Raw genomic sequence first — 23,237 nt, forward strand, 5'->3', positions numbered from 1 at the left:
TCACGGAGGACGCGGTGCGGCGGGCCCACGCGCAGCCTCACGGCTCGCAGTGGACCGCGCGCGCGAGGGGCGGAGAGAAGCAGCGGGCCGGGGTCTGCTTGACCCGGTCGCGGCCGAGGTGGCACCGACGTGGCGCCTACGTGGCTGCCACGCGGGCCGGCGGGAGGTAGACGACGACGCCGGCCGGAACAGACGGCGGACGACGACAGCGAGCGGCGGAGCGAACCACGGCGATACAGGCGAAAGCGAGCACACCGGGACGTTGCACGGGACGAGGGGAGACGAGCCAACGGCTCGGATTCATCGGGGGATGCTCGATGGCGGCGGATTACGGCGGCGGCAACCGGCAGAGAGAAAAGGGGGAAACGGCGATGAGGTCATGAGGGGCCGATTCCCGGCGGCGAGAGCATCTACGCGGATACGGGAACCCATCCCTTGCGCCGGATTAGGAGGAAACGCATTGAGAGAGGCCGGCGACGAGAGGCGCTTCCGAGCTCGGGCGGCGACGGTGGCGAGCACACGGCGAGCGACGGCAGCAGTCGGGGCGGCGCCGGCTAGCTACGGGGAGGCTACACATGCTACTACCGAAAACTAAGGGGAAGAGATGGATTGAGGAGGGAGAACGGGGAGATGCACTACCGTGCGGACGGGGCGCAGTGACGATGGGCCGACGGCACGGGAGTGATCTCTTTGGCCTCGGGCCGGGGAAGAGGAGGAAGTCGAGCTCCCGGAGTCCCCTTCCGCGTCCACGAACGCACCGGCTCTCCCGGTGCTTGGCGATGAACGGCGGAGGCGAGACAGAGGGGCGGCAATGGCGTGGTGGCGGCGAGCGAAACGGGAGGAGGAATGGATGGGAAGGCGCCTTGGTTTATAGGACGACGATGTCGGTTTGGAAACCGACCTTGGGCGGTCAAGGCGCGAGCTGGCGCTCGGCGCTCGCAGCCAAAACGGTGACAGAGGCGGATGACGCCGGCGGGGAGGGGAAAAGGAAAAAGGAAGGGAGAAAGGGAGCTTGCCCCTTGCCACTTTGGGAAAAGGAGGAGGGAGCGGGGGCGACGCGGCAGAGGGAGGAGGAGCTCTGCCTCCGTCCCTTGGAGGCTAGCGCGTGGAGTGGCGGGGGCCGGGTCGTGATGACGGCGATGACGGTGGGGCGGTGTGGAGCGGAGCGGCGACATGGGCGGCAGGCGCGGGCAGGCGCGGCAGATGCTGACGGCGGCAGCGACTAGGCGGTCGGCCACCATGGCGCGCGCGCGCGCGGGAAGCAACGGGCGGCGCGGCGATTTCAGCGGCGTCGGCGGGAAGCGGCAGCGAGGGCGGAGGGCGCTCGGCTCGGCGCGGCTCACGCGCACGCGTGTGCAGCGCACGGGCAGAGCGGGGGAGAGGGAGAGAGAGAGAGAGAGAGATGGGGAGGGAGGGGGAGATGGGCCGAGAGGGATTCGGCCCATCGAACCCGAGGGAGGCAAAATAGACTTTTGCGGAGGGATTTGATTTGGGAAGGATTTGGATTCGGGATTGAACTTGACGATAGATCGGGGATTTGAGATCTGAGATGGCACGGACACTAGACAACAAGCAAGGAAACGGATTTCGCAAATAGGGTTTTTAAGAGATAATTTTTCCGCTAGGCGCCACGACGGAACGGGCGCTACACATGATCGGTTACATATTCCATAGATATAAGCTATCCCCTATGACTAGTCGGATAACCATGCCGTGTGGGTATGGGGTACCCATAATCTCCACACTTGTAAAGACAGATATGCTAGGGTGGGTATATGAGCCGAAGGGAATCCGAACGTCTGGATGGTGACGCCTTTTCAGTGAGGGCTGGAGGTAAAATATTCTGAATCCCGGCTTGAGAGTTGATGTGGAGAGCAGAGACCACCTTGATTCCAATCCCTGCGATGCAAGTTGGTGCCTGGATTCTGGGCTTCTTCTTTCGCAGATTTGGGATCTGGTGGATGTCGACTGCATGTATAGGTGCATATGCAGTGGCTGCGTGCGTGTTAGTCATCAATACACCGACCATGCCTGTAGTTCATAGTCTGTATCCCAGCAAAATGAGATGCACTGGATATGCAGTATCAAGGGGTACGTGGTTTCAACCCCGAGGTCATGCGTTTAATTCTCAACATACTCACAATATCTTACTTAAAAAATATTGGGAGGAGTGCCTCTCCCTCGAAATCTCGTTTTTTTCACGTACCCAGTAAAGTTTGACACGGCTAATAACTCATTAACAACGCTGGAAGATAGATCATAATATTCAGCAAGATTTTTACCGTGGTAGGAAACCACTCAACCTAGCGGCAACCTGCAACCGCCATGTCAGCTGCTCATTCTGCTTGTTGATTTGTCTTGGCGAAAAAATAAAAATATATTTTAAAACGTAGCTGATTTTACCGTTTCTGTTTTCCAATCTTGAATTCCAAACCATTAATACTAATAACATAGATATAAAAGTTTATCCATAAATTACTTTTGCTTGTTTTCTTTACATTGTACAGCTTATCAGTTGTAGCTCACTGAAACGCTGTTAATTTCCATAGACTTGATGTTTGCTGCAAAACTGTTAGCAAAAGTGAATTACACTAGCATGGATTCGACAAGGAAAAGGCGTTGAAAATATCGCAGGGAATCATGTATCTTTGTGAGAAGGCGAGGCGCTTTATGTAGATTATATTCCACGGAGATCTCCCCAGACCGGAGGCTCGAGGTTGCATATGTATGGTTTGCTTGGGGCAACGCAGCCGCAACAATCAGCTGGACACGAAGGCCTCCACATCGTAGACCATGCTGCTTTTGGAGCTTTGGAGATGGAGCAAATCTTCCATGGGCGCTGGAAAATCTCTCCTAATTCCATGGGCCCAGCATGCTAAACCTAGGAGCGAATCACGCACAGGATGGATGGACAGGACCATGGATAAAGAAAAGCATCACTTTGATGGCAAAAGCCAAATTCCTTCTCCAAAGACATGGGAGTTGCAGATGGTGAGATCCATTCGTTTTCGTTGGATGGCTCTACCAGTTTTTACTTTGTCAAGCACTACTAAAAAAAGCATTTTTCCCGACGTGGAGGTCTTTTTTTCGCAAGCGGACATAACCCTTGGAACCAAATAACCGCCTAAAAAAATAAATCGGGGGTGAAGTTCGCTGTCCGCCTCTGTGAAAATCGACCACTTAAGCGGCAGGCAAACCGTATGTGGTCCGCCTGCAAAAATTGTGCCTACCCCTCCCCACCACTCATTTCCCTCTCTCAACTCTCTATCTCTCCCTCAACACTTGTCCCTCCACTAGGCTGTCCCCTTCCCCTCCCTCCCGCCGGAGGGGAAGCGATGGCGACGGCGGCGAGACGCGTGGCCAGCGGGGCGCGGGGTGGCGTCGACGACGCGTGTTGCGTGGCGGCGGCTCCCCTCCCCTCCCCTCCCAGATCTGACCAGAGGGATGCCAGGGGAGGGCGGCGGCGGTGAGGCGCGTGGCCGGTGGGGCACTAGGCGGCAACGACGACGCGCGGGGCGGCGGTGGCGGCTCCCCTCCCCTCCCCTTCCAAATCCGGTCGGGGGAGGGCGGCGGTGACGACGACACGCGGGGCAGCGGCAGCGGCTCCCGGCGCAGCTCCCCTCCCCTCCTAGATCCTGCCGGGATGCGATTTTTTTTGTTCGTTCATTGGATTTCCTGCCTGATTTTCACAGTCGTTGGTCTGCAGGCGGTCCGCCCCCCGCCTGGAAAAATTACTTTTGGCTGCCTGTAAAAATGTTTTTTCTAGTAATGAAGGTGAAGGTTAAAGCGATCAAAAAAGGAAAACGCATCGTCCTGACACGTTCGCCAGATCGGAAGTCAATGAGCGTGCGCTAACTAGCCATTTCGATCCACGTTTCCTCCCCTTCGTATCGTCATGGAGAAGGCCGTGGGCCTCAGCTATATCTCTCCCTGCTAAATGGGAGAACAGCGCGCCTACTCACATCTCACTATGCAGATAATGCCACGATGTTCATCTGACCGACAAAGAGAGATATGAGACACCTCGCTCGAATTCGGCATTCCTTGGGGAAAGTTATGGGCCTCTAAACCAACATGGTGAAAAGTCAGATTCTGCGGCGCCGTTAGCGACCTACAAGATATCTCATGGATTTTTCCCACAAACATCACCAGCTACCCGATAAAGTTCCTCGGCCTCCCGCTGGTGATCTCCTAATTCGAAAAGATACATGTCCAACCATTGCTCGATAAATGCAAGACGCGGTTGGTGCCTTTGCAAGGAAGGATGATCACGGCGGAAGGAAGAGCGACTCTTACTAAATATGTCCTCACGGTGTAACTAATCTACTATCTAACAGCTTTAAAGATCCTAGACGAGATACTACACTCGATCGATAAGATGAGGCGGAAGTTCTTCTGGGCAAGAAGAGACGACACATCGTGGGGATGTGCAAAGCAAATAGGGATAAAGCCTGCAGAGTGCAGACCTAAGAACCTGGGTGGCCTTGGTGTGCTTAACCTAGACCAGTTCGCCAGAGCACTGAGAATAAGATGGCTGTGGTACAAATGGACTAAACCGGATAAACCTTGGAACAGCACTGCGATCCCCTGTGGTCAATTGGACAGAAACCTCTTCATGGCGCGACGATAATCACTCTAGGGTTGGGAAAACGGCAACCTTCTAGAACTCACACTAGCTAGAAAACAAGATGCCCAAAGAGATCGCACCAGTAATTTTTGTGGCTTCCAAGCGCAAAACTAGGACGGTGCACGATGCCCTAGCATCCAAAACATGGGTCCGAGACATCAACCTCCCCTTCGGATTAAGGCAGCGGATCATCTACGACAATACGTCCATTTGTGGACTATGATACAACGTGTGGGTCCCATGAGTGAGCAAAGGGACACCATTTACCTAAAAGCTGATGGCTAATGCAGTCTGCTCGGCCAAATCTGCGTATAGACTACAATTCGTTGGAGCGACCGAAACGATCTACAACTAGACTATCTCAAAATGTTAGGCCTCGCCTAAGTGCAAGTTCTTATCAATTATATACTAAAAGTCCATTAAACTTTCTAGAAACGCTCTTAAGCCGCCACGTGACGTTCTTACAAATACAATTAGACCGCCACATGGCACTATTTAATCTTACCGTTAATTTCCATTTAAATTAGTGGACCTAATATTCTAGACCGTTATATTAGATATATTATTTTGAGAAGGTAATAATTTCCTCTCATAATGGGGCCGAGAAAAGAAACCAAACATAAGTATACTTCGTATACTTCGTGTACGGACTTACGTGCTGGAAAAGAATCAACTAAGCTTAAAAAAAACCTAAGTACGAACTGACGATAAAATCAATAAAGTAAAAAACAATTACGTAACATCAACGAAGCTTAATTAAAAGAAAACCTACGTACGAACTGACGATAAAATCAATAAAGTAAAAAACAATTACGTAACATAGTTAGTACGTAGTGCCATAAAAAAAATCGATGGTCCATAATATACGATTTTCTACTATTTAAAAATAAAAATATAATACTCTATAAACTTACGCAAATATACATAGTTAAACTAGATCTTCTATAATATAAAAAAATATCCTATCTTTAAATTATTTTAAAATTATATATCTAATTTGTGATCCAGTCGGATTCCTTTAATTAAATAAACTATTGATGTCTATCTTCCTAAATACATCATAACACATGAGGCTGACATATAATAAATAATATTATGATAATATTTTTAAGGAAAAATGACGAATTACCCTTAAACTGTTATGGTCGACCGAATTACCCCCATAAACCTAAAAGCTAGACATTTTTCACACTCAACTATTAATATCGGATGAAATACCTCGCTGACACAGCTTGGAGTGGTGGCAGTCCAGTCAGTATTTTCTTAAAAAGAAATTGATGGGACCCACCTATCGTATCTCTCCCTCACCCATCCCCTCCCTCTTTCTTCTCCCTCCATATCTATCAATAGGCAAGGCTAGAGGCAGTGAGCAGGTCCTCCTCAGTCTCCGCCGACGCGCACCTCCTTGATGGCCGTGTGGCTTCTCCTCAACATCCACTGGCCCGTGAAGAGGACAACAGCGGTGGAGGCGACTAAGGGCGGTGAGCAGCAGAGGCGGCTCCTCCTCGACTATCTCGGGCGCCACATCTGCACTCCGATGGAGATTGTTTTCTCCATCCTTTCTATCACATCTCATCGTCACGTGATGGCTGCCAGAGGCGAGCACCTGCGTTGGTCCTCCATGGCCAGGTTCGGCTGCGCCCCGTAGCTCTGTCTACAACTGCATGCCATCCCACCATAGTTCTTAATCGATCCCCACCACCAATGCCTCTCTCCTGACGAGACAGAAAGCACCAATCAATCAAAGAACGACAAGGTAGATCAATTAAGAGAGCAAGTGCAGGGGAATGGATGAAGGAGAAAGGAAAAGAGCGACGGGGTAGTGGCGTGCCTGCTGGTTGGCCCCTGTAGCAAGGAGAAGGAGAAGAGAGAGAGAGGCTGAGGAATGGGATTGAGGAAGAGAGGGAGAGAGATAGAGAGGGTAGAGAGTGTGACAGGTAGGCCCCCACCTAATTTATTTTTTAAAAAGTGCTAATTGGACTGTCATGTAGGAACAAGACCACTCCAGGTTGAGTTAGGGGTAATTCGTCCGGTATTAATAGTTGAGGGTGAAAGATGTTTGGTTTTTGGGTTTAGGGGGTAATTAGTACTTTTTTTTCCTATTTTAAATAATTTCACATCATATTTCAGGTGTCAAATATCACTTGACGACTATACAATGCTAATTTAAATCTATATACGAAAAATAAATGAAAATAACACAATTTAGTTGTGTATTTTTAAGTATTTGATTTAATTTAATTTGTTTGGGATTAAGATTCTCAATTTTTTTTCGGAATCTTTACAACTATTTATCAGTATGTAATAAGTGGGCAACATAAATGTTGCATAGATGTAAAAAAAATTGTGAAAAAAATATTTCATACCAATGATCTTGCTATAATACAACCATTTAATCCACCATGAGATTTATGGTCATATATCTATGTTTTTCTCTTTGTCAAATAGTTTTGGCAACAAATGAACAATCAAATAATATGTGTAATAAACTACTCATGATATATTTTCTTATAGTTGAGGAATTCCAACACATCAAGTATCAATTTGATGGACGTATGTTATACACCCTATTGAAGTAACTATAAAGTATACTTCAATAAATTAGTTATTGTAAATAAGTTTGGGAAAATAGATTCATTATCTAAATTAATTAGTAAAAGTGTCTCATGTGATTATGAATAATAGGTGTTGCAAAAAATCAAACGCAAAATTATAGATATTTCTCAAAATATAACCAACAATGTGATGCTTTAGAGATTATTGCGGTAGTTTTTTCAAAATAACCCTTTATCTTGGTTAAAAAAATCATGTATAGTACAAATAGAAACAACTCCAGCATTCCATTATTGTTCCATTATCGTGACACATGTTCTTAATTAAATTTAAGGTTATACGGTTCCAAGTAATATATCCAAACCAGATATTAACGAAAACATATTTAAAATAGAGTCAAGATCTATTTTAAAAATATCATCTACATATAAACATTCATAAAAAAATTCAAGCAATATTAAATATGTGTCCGCGCATATGCGCGGTCTATCTTCCTAGCTATGGCTAACAATCCAAAACAAGCAAACTTCAAAAGAGGGGATGGATGAACCAGCAGCTTTGCCCTCCATGCCACGCCTCGACCGAATCAGCATTACACCTGCTGGCAAAGCGTGGGCTGCCCAAAAGGATCTGGGCAGAGATAGAGATAGACAACTGTGGACCTCTAGTTACAGGAGTGGGATTGTGGGAAGCTTGCTCATCTATATATGGAGGATTGGTGGTACAAAATCTCATAGTAACCTCAGTACCTCACACCCTGAGGAAGGCCCTAAAATTGATCATTATCCTGGTGGCCTGGGAGCTCTGGTGTGAAAGAAACGTCAGGATTTGTGTGGCATATAGCAACCATGCCAACCACCATCATCACCAAGATCAACGAGGCATAAACTTTGATCGAGGAGGGGGCTACAAAGCTCACAGAGATTATCCCCTCCGGAGAGTAGTCCCCATTGTTCTTTTTGTGGGTTTGTGTTGTTTTAACATAGACCTAGTAAATATTTCGGGCCCCTTAGAATCACAGGAATGAAAAAACGGAGGAATTGGAAAAACATATAATCTTGACAGGAATACAAATGTAAAACAGAGGATTGCAAAATACAGGAAAAACATAGGAATGACCGTTTTATTGAGCCGGAAGAAAAACATAGGAATTTGAGGAGAGATAAAAGACTCAAATTCTTAACATGAGGAACCTCATGTTAAATTTCCTCCAAAACTTGCTGGGAAGAGGCATTCCATAGAAATTTCATGGGATTACATAGGATTCATTCCTTTGATTCAAAGGGCTATTTAGGAAAAATTCCTATAGAAATAAAATTCTTTAAAATTCCTATGAATTTCCTTTGAATCAAAGAGGGGCCTTCGTGTTGACGGTTTTTTTCCTCCTTCTCTATCAATATAAAAGTGACATTAAAGCTTTTGGCCGTCCTTAAGAAAAAAGGTGAAGGTTACATTTTGGAGTTATACTTGGAATAACTACTACTCCTGTCGTAAGTATTTGACATTGAGAACTTGAGATAGTTGGTTAAAATTTTAAAACTTTTATACTGAAATTGTTATACACATATACATCTTATAAAAATGCTACATAATTTTGTAAACCTATTATATTTTATAAATTTATTTTCATATAAAATTTATGATCAAAGTATTTATAACCGGTAGGAGTTTATACACTTACCTATTAAAATTGTACATATGCATTCCTTTTAAAATTGGTGAATATTGGAGCACAAAAAAATGGCTTGAAAGTTGGTAGGCAGAGTGCATCCGACATTCAATAGTCCTAATCATTTAAACCAGCCTACCTTCCAAGAAGAATATAATCTATTAACTTAATAAAAAAATATAAGAAAGTATACCACGTTTGCTCTTACGTCTTAGAAATTCGTACATTAATTGAAATAAAAAAATAGAGTACATGTACAATACAATTTAGAAAATACTGAAATGTATTAAAAATAAGAAATAATTAATATTGTGATAAGACTACATATAGAAAAATACAATTTAGGAAAAAATCTAAAGCTTGGATAAAAACAAGTAATATTAAGAGAAAGAGTCCACGTAGAAATACAATTTAGAAGTAGCTAGTGTTTACATTAAAAATAATTTTTTATGGAGAAAAGAATTCATGTAGGAGTCCAATTTGAAATTTTTTTAAACTCGGACTAAAATAAACAATATATATATATATATATATAGAGAGAGAGAGAGTCCACATAGAAGCATAATATCAAAATATCTTAAATTTTGGTTAATTATTATTAGAGGAGATAGCTCTTTGAGGAGTATAATTTAGAAAAAAAATAGTCAGTGAAGAAATACAATTTAAAATATTTATTAAAAAATCGGAATATAAATAAAAAAGATTAAAAGAAGAGTCACGTAGAAATACAAGGTCGAAAAAACATTAATTTTGGATTAAAAATTGAAGAAATAATTAATATTCCGATGAGAGTTAATCTAGAAATACAAATACAATTTAGGGAGACTATAAAATGCAGATTAAAGATTTAAAAATGATTACTATTGTGCGGTAAGGACCAAAGAACAAAATCCAATTCCATCTTCCGAGGTCCTGGCAGCCAACCGGAGATATACTTATTCTTTCATTTCTTTGGTCCAGAAAGGGCTCCAAACCTTGTTCAACCCATGCTTTGGTACATATTCTACTAATCTCGTGTCGTGTGGTGCAGCCCAGATGGATTGAACTTGAGAGCACAGAAGAGTTCCTGTAGGTTACCCAACCTGCTACTACATATTTCAAGACTAGCTAAGATTGGTTTAAGATTGCATTTATATCAGTGTTTAGTTTTGCAAGTAGGCCATCTGCTTATTGTTCTAAAAGATTTCATGTCATCTGCTCCAGCATATTTAGTTGCTATCCACCTGCATCTATGAAAAAAGTTGCCAATGCTAAATTAATCTAGCCTTAATTAAATATAAAGTTGCAAACGGCATTTTCTTCCCATCTTAATACAATCTGTCAGCTTGTATTCAGCCGATACGGCTAAAAGAATTTCATTTTCTCAGAGATCCGGCGCAGCAGCATACGAATTGAATGCACGCGTCTAAACAAATACTCCATATAACAGTAAATACCGGAAATCGTATAGTAAGAACTTATATATACATAATTATAAACCATTCATTTAGTAAGAAGACTGCCCCAGCAGCTGCTTGTTTAAGTCTTTTAGGAAACATATACAAGTCAGTAACAAGAAATCTAAAATGAGTAACTTATTAATTACAAGTGCAGTAATCGCAGAAAAAAATAGTATTTTGTACTCCCTCCGTCCCAGTACAGTGGACGTTTTTGACTTTGTACTTTCAACGTTTGACCATTCGTTTTATTTGAAAAATTAGTGTAAATATAAAAAAAGATAAGTCATATGTAAAGTACTTTTGATAATAAAGCAATTGACAAACAAAATAAATAATAATTTCAAAATTTTTTGAATAAGACGAATGATCAAAAAACTATAAACAAAAACTTAAAAAGACAAGTATGGGACGGAGGTAGTAACTCTATTACTCTATCACCACCAATAGTAACACACTGCTGATATAGGTGCATGAACCTCGGTCCTTGTGAAGCATATCCCCAGTAACTCAGAATGAGGAGCATTATATATGCATGCTGAGCCCGGATGATATATAATTGCACGCATGGCATTTCATGATGCCTAGTGGGGCACATGCGTGCAGGTCCAACAAATGTCTCCCTCCTATGCAGGGAGAGGGTGCAGACAGAAGCATCTCCATTGCCACAATTATACCTGTAGATCGATGCATCATGATGAATTTGACATTTTTATTCGATGGGCATGTATTTGAGATATTGACATTATGCAACATCAGAATCTACATTTGAAAGAAAGCACTTATATCTTGCCATCTTGGAATCGACCGAGATACGATATACACCCTTCCCTTCTTGTGGGTCCTCAACAGAGAGCATCAGAATCTCACTCACCTCTCAATCTTCCAAGCCAATAACAAGTGTGTACAGTAGAGCTCACACAACCACACACTTATGAACACGAGTACAGCCGATGCCCTATAAATAGCCGCCACCGGAGCACAACAGATATCATATCAAAACACAGCAGAGATCGATAGATCTCTTCTGAAGTCCAAAAAAAACTTCAGTCTAGCTGCACACTAGTTAGCAAGTTACTTAGCGTTCAACTTCCAAAGAAGACAGTAGCTAGCTAGTTTAATCAAATCCAAGCTGCAGGATGTCTTCTGCTGGGTCACGTAGCTCGTCCCGCAACAGCAACATGGCGTCAGAGTGGAGCAAAGAGGAGAACAAGCTGTTCGAGCAGGCCATTGCCTACTACGGCGAGGGCGCGCCTGATCTCTGGCACAAGGTGTCCCGCGCCATGGGGGGCACCAAGACAGCCGACGAGGTGCGCCTCCACTTCGAGATCCTCGTGGACGATATCAAGCTGATTGAGGCAAGGCGAGTCCCGTTCCCCAAGTACAATACACAGGGAGCATGGAACTGACCGACTGAGGTAATATAATTAACTACTCATCCTGATTCAATGCTCTCACGTCCAGTAATAATAACCGCGTGTTGCTAATTAACTTGCTATAGCTCTTCAAAGGGAGTAGTCAGCACGTGTTGTGATAAGTTTAGAATCCTGCTGCTTAGCAACACAATCTGCAGTTTCAATCTAGCTTAATTGTAAGCTGATAGCTACTGTAACATCTCATAAGAACACATATGCAGGGAGCATATTAGATGTCAGCCATGGAAATCATGCCCTAGATGGTTGAACTTGAGCACTATAAGCTAGGGGTTAGTCAGTTGTCGTTTTCTTTGTTGTTCTAATTTCCAAATGCACTGCAACATGAGAGTATCTGTACTTTCTGTAACAGATAAATCTGGTGAAACTAACAGCTAGCTCATAATTTGAGCCTGTGGCAAACCATCATGCACACAAAATTAGCATGCAGTTCTACGCACTATAGTATATATGCACCATTTCGTGATTTGTTGGTTTGCACATAGGCCGGTATAGGAACACGAGCTAGCCCTAATTTGGATATATAGTGACGGTTTTTCCCCTAATGCCAATTATTCACGTGTGATCTACAACCAGAAGAATAATTCTCTGATACCAAAGAAAAGAAAGTTTGAATCATGCAGTCTAAGCACCTTGAGCAGTACGTTGTGCTTAAATCAGTTCCAGACTAGCTAACAGCCAACAGGTGCTTTAAACATCTCTTTTTCATGTCAGTTCATCTGGCAAATTAAAAGGTGATTTCTGTCTTTTCAAGAGGCACAAGTGTGATGTGTCCATAGGAAAAGGCAATTTATTCAAAGTTATCCTGTACTCTCTTGGAAAGGGGACACAACCATTGTACGTAACCCTAGAAGAGGGAGCTATATATGCGTACCTCATTCTTCTCAAAATAATTTAATTTGTACTAAATAGATAAGTAACCTCAATATACCACACCTAGCTAGCATGCCTACATAGAAAGTAAATCTATTATATACTAAAAATCCATTAAACTTCCTACAAACGCTCATAAGCTGCCACATAGCGCTCCTACAAACACTCCTAGGCCGCCACGTGGCACTATCTAATCTCACCGTTGATTTTCACTTAAATTGATAGACCCGTTAATTTAGACCATTAGATTAGATCTATTATTAAAAAGGTGATAGTTTTTCCTAAAAAAAAAATGCAACTGGTGTCCCTACGCAAGTATAATTGAAAAAAAAAAATAAAGCTTCCTGCTGTTAGGCGGAAGAAAAAGAAATAAACATCTATGTACGATAAAAAATAATAAAGCCAAAAAAATGTGTAGTTAGTACCCTTGGAAAAAACGAAGATCTAATGTAGGACTTTGTATAATATAAAATATAATATTACATAATATATGGAAGTATAGGCTTGTAAACTATATCTATAATATAAATATCAAATATCAAATCAACGGTCTCTACGCATTATGTTTTAAATTATTTTTAATTATATGCCCAATTTATGATCCATTGTATTCGTTAAATTATATAAATATCGGTATATAAAAGTAATGTTGTGGTCTTAAATACATCATGATACATCGGATCGACATACAATAGGTAACTTTAGAGACTAAAAATCTAGCTATGTGGCGCTCCTACGATCGGTTCTATCCACCACGTGGTGCTCTAATAAATTAGAGAAAACCTTATGAATTGTGAGAAAAAAACATGCAATCATTTTTATTGGTGGACCTACTATTTTTAAATTATTAGATTAGATTTATTTAAAATACATCTAACCTGCTCGAATAAAAAAAACCGCGTGAATAGTTGTACGTATATATACGTACTTCCGTACTTTGCTACTCACTTAAAAAAAGGAAAAATATGTAATTACGATTGAAAAAAAAAGATTAGCCCTACCACGGTCCCACCTAATTGTTACGAGTTACACGTACATATGTACTGTTCACCCAAAAAAGTGAAAAAATATCTCAAATGTGCCATACCTACTACTACTCACCGGATTGAGAAAAAAATTCTCCTGGGCATGTACAAACCCCATCATCGACTTTCACTTAAATCATTTAGAGAAATTAGAAAAATAAAATCTCCACCTCCTCCTCACTCTCACATCTACACAACACTGTCGTCCCCTCCCTATTGTTTTATCTATTAAATTAAAACAGAAACAATAAATAATCTTTAATATGTTTTAGTACAAAGTACAAACACGGCACTCACAACGCGCATACACTCACATCTATGAACGCACACATGCATATACCCCCATGAGTACTTCCGAGAGACTAGGGTGATATATATTAAGATTGACGAAGTCACTACATACGTCTCGCTGTCGATGGGTACGTCACCTACTACTGAAAGAATTTGTTAAGTCTAGGACATTAACCCGAGTGGGCAAATTCCATTACAACGAACCTAACCGGTTGAGCTACGTTCACTTCGCAATAATGTTGGATATTAAACTAACCATAATTTTTGAGCTATATTTCTGGAACACTTATATGCCTTTTAAACCGGTGGAATCATTATTTCTAACAGTTAGATCTATCCTATATAAGAAAAACCAGATGTGTATACATGATGTATTGTGCAATTATATTTCGCTTTCACTTAGCTTGCGTGGAACTTCTGACCCACTCTATATGAAATGTTCATACATGGACTAGCTCTCAAATTACATCAATCATATTAAGCTATATAAACCCATATATTTAGTGGAGCATCATGTCCCACCCAATTAATCCTCGAATAAACCATGATAATATATATGCAATTAAAAAAAGAAAAATACCTTAATTTTACTTTACACTTACTTTTCGTTGACATGTATTCTAAAGAAAATAAGTCTACCTTTTTCAAATGATGAAGAAGATTATAAATAATTGCTTATAGATATTACTTAAATATGATATAATATAAAACTAATATGTTAGAAAATTATAAAAGAAATTAATGTAGACGAAAACAATTTATGGAGAAATCGTGGTAGATGTTCACCGGTTAATATTTTGCTCTTATAAATGTCTCAAACTTAGCGTACGAAGTATGCCCGCGCATTCGCGCGGGCGATAAACGGCGTCTAAGTTTCTACTATTCAAATGTAACATAATGGTGAAGTGGTGACCTTAAATAGATCTACTTTTTTTTATCACTGCTAAGATAAACTCATGGTACATATTTCCAATTTATTTTCCAGGGGTGGAAGCATCTGAGGTTCCAGCAAGGAAATAACTCCAATATAAACTATATTCCTTCCTGTGGCTAGTTGTTGAAGGAAAGCATATTGATATATTGTTACTGTGTTAAGAAGATTGTGGTCGATTGCTTGGTTATAAATAAAAGAAGAAAGGGATTGTCTGTATATACTTTTAGGTTGTAAAGCAAATCAGTGTTGATCTTGCAAAAAAACTAGCCTGCATTTGGCATTGTGTGTGGTTTTGAACATTCCAGCTATACTATATATGTAGTAAACATCAGTGATGTAAGACTTCTGTACTCGCGTGCTAGTGATTATAAAGTTGTGGTTACTAGAATCTCACATGCTCAATCGACCAATTGGTTTCAGAATTTTGAATTTGTGATGTTACATTTGCACTATAAATGCTTCAATATCCCTTCCAACCGAGATGTAAATACAATGCAGATATGGGGTTTGCCAAGTGCTCACAGATCGAGTTCTCACCTCTTGAGGTAGCTAATTATCAACCAGGGTATATTAAAAATTCTGCTTTACACTGCTAGCTACTCTGGAAGTGGATTGAGCATTTAAGCTATTATAAGGATGTAAGGGCCTGTTTACTTTCCCCAAAAGAAAATTTTTGGGTGTCACATCGGATGTTTGATCGGATGTCGGAAGGAGTATTCGGACACGAATGAAAAAATTAATTTCATAAGTCGCCTGGAAACTGCGAAACGAATCTTTTAAGACTATTAATCCGTCATTAACATATGTGGGTTACTATAGCACTTATTAGGCTCAAAAGATTTGTCTCGTGATTTCCCCCTGCAATTAGTTTTTTTAAAAAATTATATTTAATGCTCCATACATGTGTCCAAAGATTCGATGTGATGTTTTTTGAAAAAAAAATTGGGGAACTAAATAAGGCCTATGTAGCATCTTGCTAGCTTCTTCACACTGGTTGGAATGCAAAAATACACAAGTCATTTTCAACAATATAAAAAAACAAATAAACTAAAAATGTCAGAAGTATGTACTCCCTCCGTTTAAAATTATAATTCGTTTTGACTTTAGTTCAAGTCAAACTATTTTAAAATTAACTAAGTTTGTAGACAAATATAGTTATATTTATAATAGGAAATTAGTTTCATTAAATTAATAATTGAATATATTTTCATAATGTATCCGTCTTGGGTCGAAAATGTTAATACTTTTTTTACAAACGTGATTAAACTCGAAGCAGTTTGACTTTAACCGTATAATATAAAACAGAGAGGGTACAATTTAGACAGTTCTACAACCAAAAGGAACCATCCGACCTGTTTAGTTGATTTTAAGCCTAAGGATAGCCACAGAATAATTTACATGCTTAATTTCTTTTAAAGTTCTTTTTCTAGTAAATATTGATAGTTTGATACTACTAATCCATCTACATCCTCGAGATTTTTGACCCAGCAAAACCCAATAGGAATAAACTAATATGTGAATTATTTCATCAGAAGCGTTTGGTAATCATTCCAATAGTAAATCGTACTATAGGATCAAAATTGAATTAAATCTGGCCCTAATTACGATTTCAGTTTTCATTTTTGACTAGGAAGAAAACCCGCGCAGATACACGGTATCTTAATTATTTACTGTTCATAGAAATAATATTAAGAGAATTAAGTAATATCTTACCAAATGCATATAAGAAATTGTAGATTTTGCCTCATAATAACAAATATCTATGTCGTGAAATAGACCGTGGACTTTAATATAAATGATAAGAATGTTTTTTTTATACTTGAACAAAAATCTCTTTTGTCCAAGTTATGTAAAGTTGCCTATTCACCATTACTTATTATGATTGCCGCTAGATGCCTTTTTAATTAATAGAACTGCACATGTACCACGACAATAAGCCTAATACATCATTAATACGTAAAACATTCATCTTCACTCTATACCTAAATGTTTATTTCAACACTTATTTCTAAATCTATAAATAAATATTGTAAAAATATTGGTTCTATTGGTTAATGGGATAACACGGTTAAAAAATAGATATGAATGTCCCTTCTCTTCTAATGGATGGAGCTACCAAGGCTTTATTTATCTGCATTAGTTCCATATTGATGCACTCGTGCTTCTCATGGCCAGTGTGGACTACAATTATAAGGCCTAGTTCCCTATCAATGCCCTCAAATCAACACTCTCAAATACGATTGCATTCATAAGTACGAAGTTGATCACTATTATTAATGATGGTGGCCTTCAGTGGCTGACTCAACTCAACCAACCATATGTATGCCCTCTGCTATACTTGTGGTAGCAGCTCGATCGATGCCCTTTAGGGAAAGCAAGAGAAGATGGATGTGATGAAAATAATTCTTTCCATCAAAATAGTTTTTCTTTTAAGTTTTGTGTAGACATAATTTGTTTGTAGTATTAATCAATACTGCTCAAAATTTTTTGGTATATATATAATACTCTTTTGAAATGAGTGAGGTTGATCACTATAGGAAAGTATCGCTAAATAGATGTACGACTGTGACAATCTTCAGAGTATCTATATTTTAGCATCTGCTTTGTTTTCATCATCTGCTATTCATAATTGCATCAGACACCTTTACTAATTCTAAGAATGTATTTATTTTCCAAAATTATTTACCATAACAAATTCATTAAGTGTACTTTAGTCACGTCAGTGGGGTGCAGATGGCATACATCCATATATTATCACTAATGCCCAACATATTAGAATTCCTCAACTATAAGAAAATATAAATTATAAAATATATCATGAGTAGTTTAATGCATATGTTATATTAATGTTGTTTCTAATGCTGTAGTCATTTGTTATTAAAACTATTTGGAAAAGAAAAAACTGCATATGACAATGGATTAAGGAATAATTGCCTAGGAATGCCAATCAAATAGTTTTAAAAATCCTAAGAGGGCTTGTAGAAGTGTCACGTGACCATATTTGTAGAGTAATGAATTTTATATTGTTATAGTATATAAAATCCTATCTTAAAAAGGCCATATATTTTGTTTCCGGTTGTTCTAGCACCGTACTTATATTTTCTTTTAGGGTTTTATAGTTCTTTTTTATCGTGCATACAGCATACATATGTATGTTCCTTTGTTTTTATTTCTAGTGAACAGTATATATCAATTTTTTTATCTTTTTAGCTTTTTTCATCGTATACGTACGTTCATTGTTTTTTTTTTCAAACGAACAGTTCCGACAGGTATATCTTTTGTTGTACGTACATACTTAAAATTTTCTAGTAAGCGATTCTCAACTATCTGAATTCCCCAGAGTTGCCACATGAGTTTCAAAATGGCAAACTATTCATTTACGAATGGCACCTAGCAGAAGGACCGTGGCAACTAAGAAGGTGGCACGAATGGTACATGAAGGCAAGCACCATCAATGGCATTTCATCATTCATAGTTGCCGTGGGGGAGAACATTTTCTGGAGCGGGCCATGTCTACTTCAAGTCCATTTCTCCGATATACATTCCCTCTTCCGTAGGAAGAGACTGGACGCCAATTTGATCGCTATCTGGTGTCTGTAAGTGCTAGACTTGAACGTGTTAATAAATCACTATACCTATATGCGTAGCTCATTTGATCATCCATTGTTGGCAGGATGAATTACGTGGAAATCGAAGCGGTGAGAAAGCCTGTCGGCTATCTAAACCCGTGCAGGATAAGTCAGTCGAACCACACATACAGGCTAGACGAGAAGAAGCTACCGGAACACATCAAGGCGATGACTCCCGAAGAGAAGACAGCTTACATAGGACAAAGGCATCAGGAAAAGCTGCTCGATGTCGCTACTTACGTAGCAATAGCGCTTGAATCTGCGCAGGACAAGGAGTGCGTTCATGCCCTGTATGCCTTTGAGTAAGTTTTAATATCCATTAAGAGTATATACATATAATCACGGCTCAACTAACAATTTTGTTTGCAGCGACCATTGGATAGTCTTTCTTCTCTATCCAAAGTACAATGAAGTCATCGTCTTAGATTCTCTCGACAAAGACGGCAAGACATATCAGGAATTTCTAAGAATTATCGATCTGTAAGTTATATATTATCGTAACGTGTTTCAATCTTCGAGGAATGTAAATTAATTATATCTGCAAATAGTGCATTTAAAAGGTATTACCAGCAAGGCGGACAACACAAAAACTCAAGAGAACGCATATGGATGCTGAACAGTACTACTTAATTTTCATAAATGCATGTGTCTATCCATTTGATAACCTAATATACCTTATAATTAATTGATGTCGAAAGTGTCACAAGCAACCGGTGGGAACCGTACTATGCGGATATTACACCTGCGAGTTCCTAAGGGTTAATGGGAAATATTACGTGAATTACGACGAGGAAAGTAATACACACTTGTTAAATTAATCGCTAACTTGTATTATGGCGAATAATTTCCTTAATTTTTCGTGATCTGATGCAGCTTCCAAAATTCCTAAGTCTGAAAGAGAGCTCGACGATAAATCCATTGAGAACATACAGCGGGACATGTGCTACTTCATTCACCGTGAGTGCGCACATCAGCTTGGGAAGTTTTTTTGACAAGGATGGAGTTTTGAGCCTGCCGGAGAACAAAACCCTGTCTAACTGGAGTAGGAGTTTAATATAGCCAGGGTTTCTCGTGATCTAGATGCAGCTAGCTTGTATATGTCGTCGGACGGTTTTGTAAGACATTCAATTACTTGTATATGTTATGTCGTCGGTCGAATTTTGTCAATGTACATATAGGTGCTTCGAAATTATATATATGTATATTATTATGCTTCATACTCCGTGTGTGGCTCTAAAATACTTGAAAGAGAACATAATCTATCGATAGCTCAATTAGTTATAACATCCACGTGTGACTCTGAAATACGCGCACAAACAAAAGTAAAAATAATATATATAATATTGTTTTTAATTTTTTTTAAAAAAATTACACCTTCACAGGCAGGCCACGTGTCAGAAGTCGGGCAGTCCATATCTTCGCCATCGGGCCACGTGTCCCCTTAGGTCATTTTTCCTAGCGGGCCACATGGCCTAAAATACTGTAAGCTGCCAGCGAAGAAATATCTTCGCTGTCGGCCGTCCTAAGGCTACCACAAGCGAAGATACTTCTTCGCTGGTGGCTGGCTTAATTATGTCCGCCACCAGTGAAGAAATATCTTCGCTAGCGGCCGTCCTAAGACCACCACCAGCGAAGATATGTCTTCGCTGGCGGCCGTTCCTTAGTCGGCCGCCAGCGAAGACATATCTTAGCTGGCGGTATATAACCGCTAGCGAAGTTCTACATTTTCACTGGTCTTTCCTTTGTGGCAGCTGCGATTTCTGCTAGCGGAAACCCAAAATGGCCGCCATAAAAGATGGTTTCCGTAGTAGATTCCCATCCATGTACTAACTCCGTTCAAAAAAGAATCAACCTAGGATAGAATGTGACCTATCCTTAGATAATAAATCTGGATAAGTCTTTGTCCAGATTTATTATCCCAGGATATGTCACATCCTATCTTTATCCAGATTTATTATCTTAGGTTGATTCTTTTTGAGACAGAGGGATTATACATTTATTATCGTAGATTGATTCTTTTTGAGATGGAGAAAGTATACATATAAACTTGAGTACGTTTATTAATCATCTTGAGGGCCCGAACCAATATAAATCCTTGTTACTTGTTCTCTGGATGCGATCTCGCGTACACCATGGTCCCAACAATCCCCATACTCTACAAATTAATACCGTTCACGGGTATAGCCCGTTGAAAAAAACCTACGAACAGGTCAGCGACTGTGACATTAGAAGCTTTATGATAGATTTTCCTTTTTAGCTTTATAGCGGTTGAAGAATGTAATTTTATTTCCTTCATGTTGAAATTTCTAATCAAGTGTTTCCTCTACGAAGATGTAAGTAATAGAATCTCTACATAAATGTATTAATTTTGGAAGTAATTAACTCGCAATTTCTGATTTTTTTTATTGACTGCATTTAAATTAAATCGTCTCAAATGATTTACGGATAACGAACTTACTGTTATTACCGTCCCGGTTTTCTGGTGGTCAGCAAGCTTATACAAGTGGTATTCACTTTCATCAGGGTTTGAGTTATACATGGAAGTGATAGAACTAAGATACGTCCCTATCAACAAATTAAATAGTTGCATATATATATACTAGAGCTGATGCTAGCGCGCTAAGGTTTCACGGCCGTTTGAGTCGTACAGTTCGTACACCTAGACTATTTTTTTCTTCTCCGGTACGTATAGTTGCCACCGGTTTAACAGTCGATTTCAGATGGCACATATATATATATATATATATATATATATATATATATATATATATATATATATATATATATATATATATATAGTCTATACCATGGATCACAATTCCGAAGGTATATGTTAAGATTATAGGCATATAATGATTTAATCTATTCCATAAATAAATCATAATATTACAGATGAAAAACTAGCATGAACGCACCATTAGATCTACACATGTAAACTACACAGTATAACATGAACAGATCAAATATGCGCAACATATTGAACACGTACCGAGGTGGCGGAAAGACCGGCTGCTCGGTCGAAACTTTTCGTAGGCGTCTACGAAGGCACGCAGCACGCGAGCGAAGAGGAAGACGAGCCGTCGCGGACGAACAGGGAGCAGTCGTGCAAAGCGCTTCCCAAAAACCTTATTGCTGCCTTCTCCCGGTGCAGGACGTCGAAGGCACAAGTTCTGGAGACTTGCTTTCCCGATCGCAGGTGCACGCCGGCGAGCAGGATGGAGTAATCTATGAGCGACGGCGCAGCACAGAGTAGGAGGCAAACCCTAGATTGATTTCGCGTGTGTTGCGTGAAGACGGCGGGTCAGTTTATATAGAGAAGGGTCGCTTGATCAGGGCGCCCGCACGATTTCCATTACGCGTAACCGAACCGGATAAGTCGCGCGTAACTTATCCGGACTCCACGCCGTTTGCACGCACCGGATTTTTCGGAACGTTTCCAAAACAAAAACGAAACCGGATAAGTCACGCGTAACTTATCCGGACTCCACGCCGTTTGCACGCACCGGATTTTTCGGAACGTTTCCAAAACAAAAACGAATCTGAATTTGCAGCAAAACAAAACTGCAAAAAGAAACTGCATCTGCGCAAGGTGAGGAACCAATTTTGGTGGACCATTCGACGCGTACATCGTGCACGTGCGCCGCCTGCCCTGCCAGGCGAGGCGAGCGAGCGTGCTTGTTCCCCCTCTTCTCTCCACCACACATGCTTCAAGTGGCTAGGAGGGCATCCTCCCTTTTAAGGAGGTCCCCCTATGCTAGAATAAGCAAGGTGGTACTAAACTCCACATGCATGCCATCTCATGAGGTGGGCTTTTGTTATTTTCTAAAGAATTAATCTTCGAGTGGGCTAAGGCCCATTTATTAATTCCAACAGGGAACTGCATATCTGTTTGTCGACAGATTTTTGGGGCAAAATCACCCACATTTTTCCAGCCTTTAGATCTAGATCCAATGCATAGAAAAAAATGACTACAAACAAACTTTTTACCGTCTGGGCCTTAGGAAACAAAAATAAACAACAATTAGGCTGAAAAACAAGCCCAAAACACAGAGCCCAATAGAAATTAGACACGAAATTATCATTCAAAACTTTGACACAATACAAATGGTCGGAACCATACAAAAACAAACCAAAAAAAAACTCTATACTAGTGTAGAAAACAGATTCAACAGTAATATTTTCACTGCAGAGAAAACATGTATCAATCAGTGATATTTTCTCTAATACCTTTAACAACCGATTTGATCAAATGAGCACATCTCATATGTTGAGCTTGAAATGCCACCATGAAACTCAGCTTCTGCCTGAACAGCACATGTCACGATTGTAGAAAACAGTGCATCAGTAAACAGCTAGGATATACAACGAGATATCTGCAAAAATGGGGATTTTCTTTGTGCACGAAATTTTCTTTGTGAACCAAAGAACTGAAATCATATAATCCTTTATGCCAAAATTAACTCTGAACTAAAAATTCATAATAACTATAAAAATGCCCATCTAGCAGGGCATCAGCCTCCCCAGATTCAACATAGACATTCCACCGTGACAAGTTCAATTACAAGAAAAAATGAATATCTAGCTACCAATAGCTAAGTTAGTTACAAGAAAAAAATAATAAGAATTACATATGTAACTAAGGTATATTTCCACTGTAACTAGACTGTAAGTGGTGATGAGTTGAACTGTAAGTATGATCTAAGTTATACTAGTGATGAATGGTGCTGCATGAAACACAAGGCAACACAGATAATAGAAAATAACGGT

At 40.2% G+C, this 23,237-nt stretch overlaps 1 protein-coding gene across 1 annotated transcript; it reads left to right on the top strand.

The window, feature by feature from the left end:
- The first annotated feature begins 11,280 nt into the window (after nt 1-11,280).
- On the top strand, nt 11,281-15,225 carry LOC136357473 (protein RADIALIS-like 3). The gene is made up of 2 exons (XM_066312744.1): nt 11,281-11,703; nt 14,893-15,225. Exon 1 carries the CDS (start codon nt 11,425-11,427, stop codon nt 11,692-11,694), a length of 270 nt encoding a protein of 89 aa, XP_066168841.1. The 5' UTR covers nt 11,281-11,424; the 3' UTR covers nt 11,695-11,703; nt 14,893-15,225.
- Nucleotides 15,226-23,237: the final 8,012 nt, after the last annotated feature.

Source organism: Oryza sativa, chromosome 7, assembly GCF_034140825.1.
Source record: "Oryza sativa Japonica Group chromosome 7, ASM3414082v1".
In the NCBI taxonomy this organism is placed as follows: Eukaryota; Viridiplantae; Streptophyta; class Magnoliopsida; order Poales; family Poaceae; genus Oryza; species Oryza sativa.

What these genes read in the sequence shown, in the direction of transcription:
- LOC136357473 (XM_066312744.1), top strand. Translation starts at nt 11,425, where the DNA reads ATGTCTTCTGCTGGGTCACGTAGCTCGTCCCGCAACAGCAACATGGCG.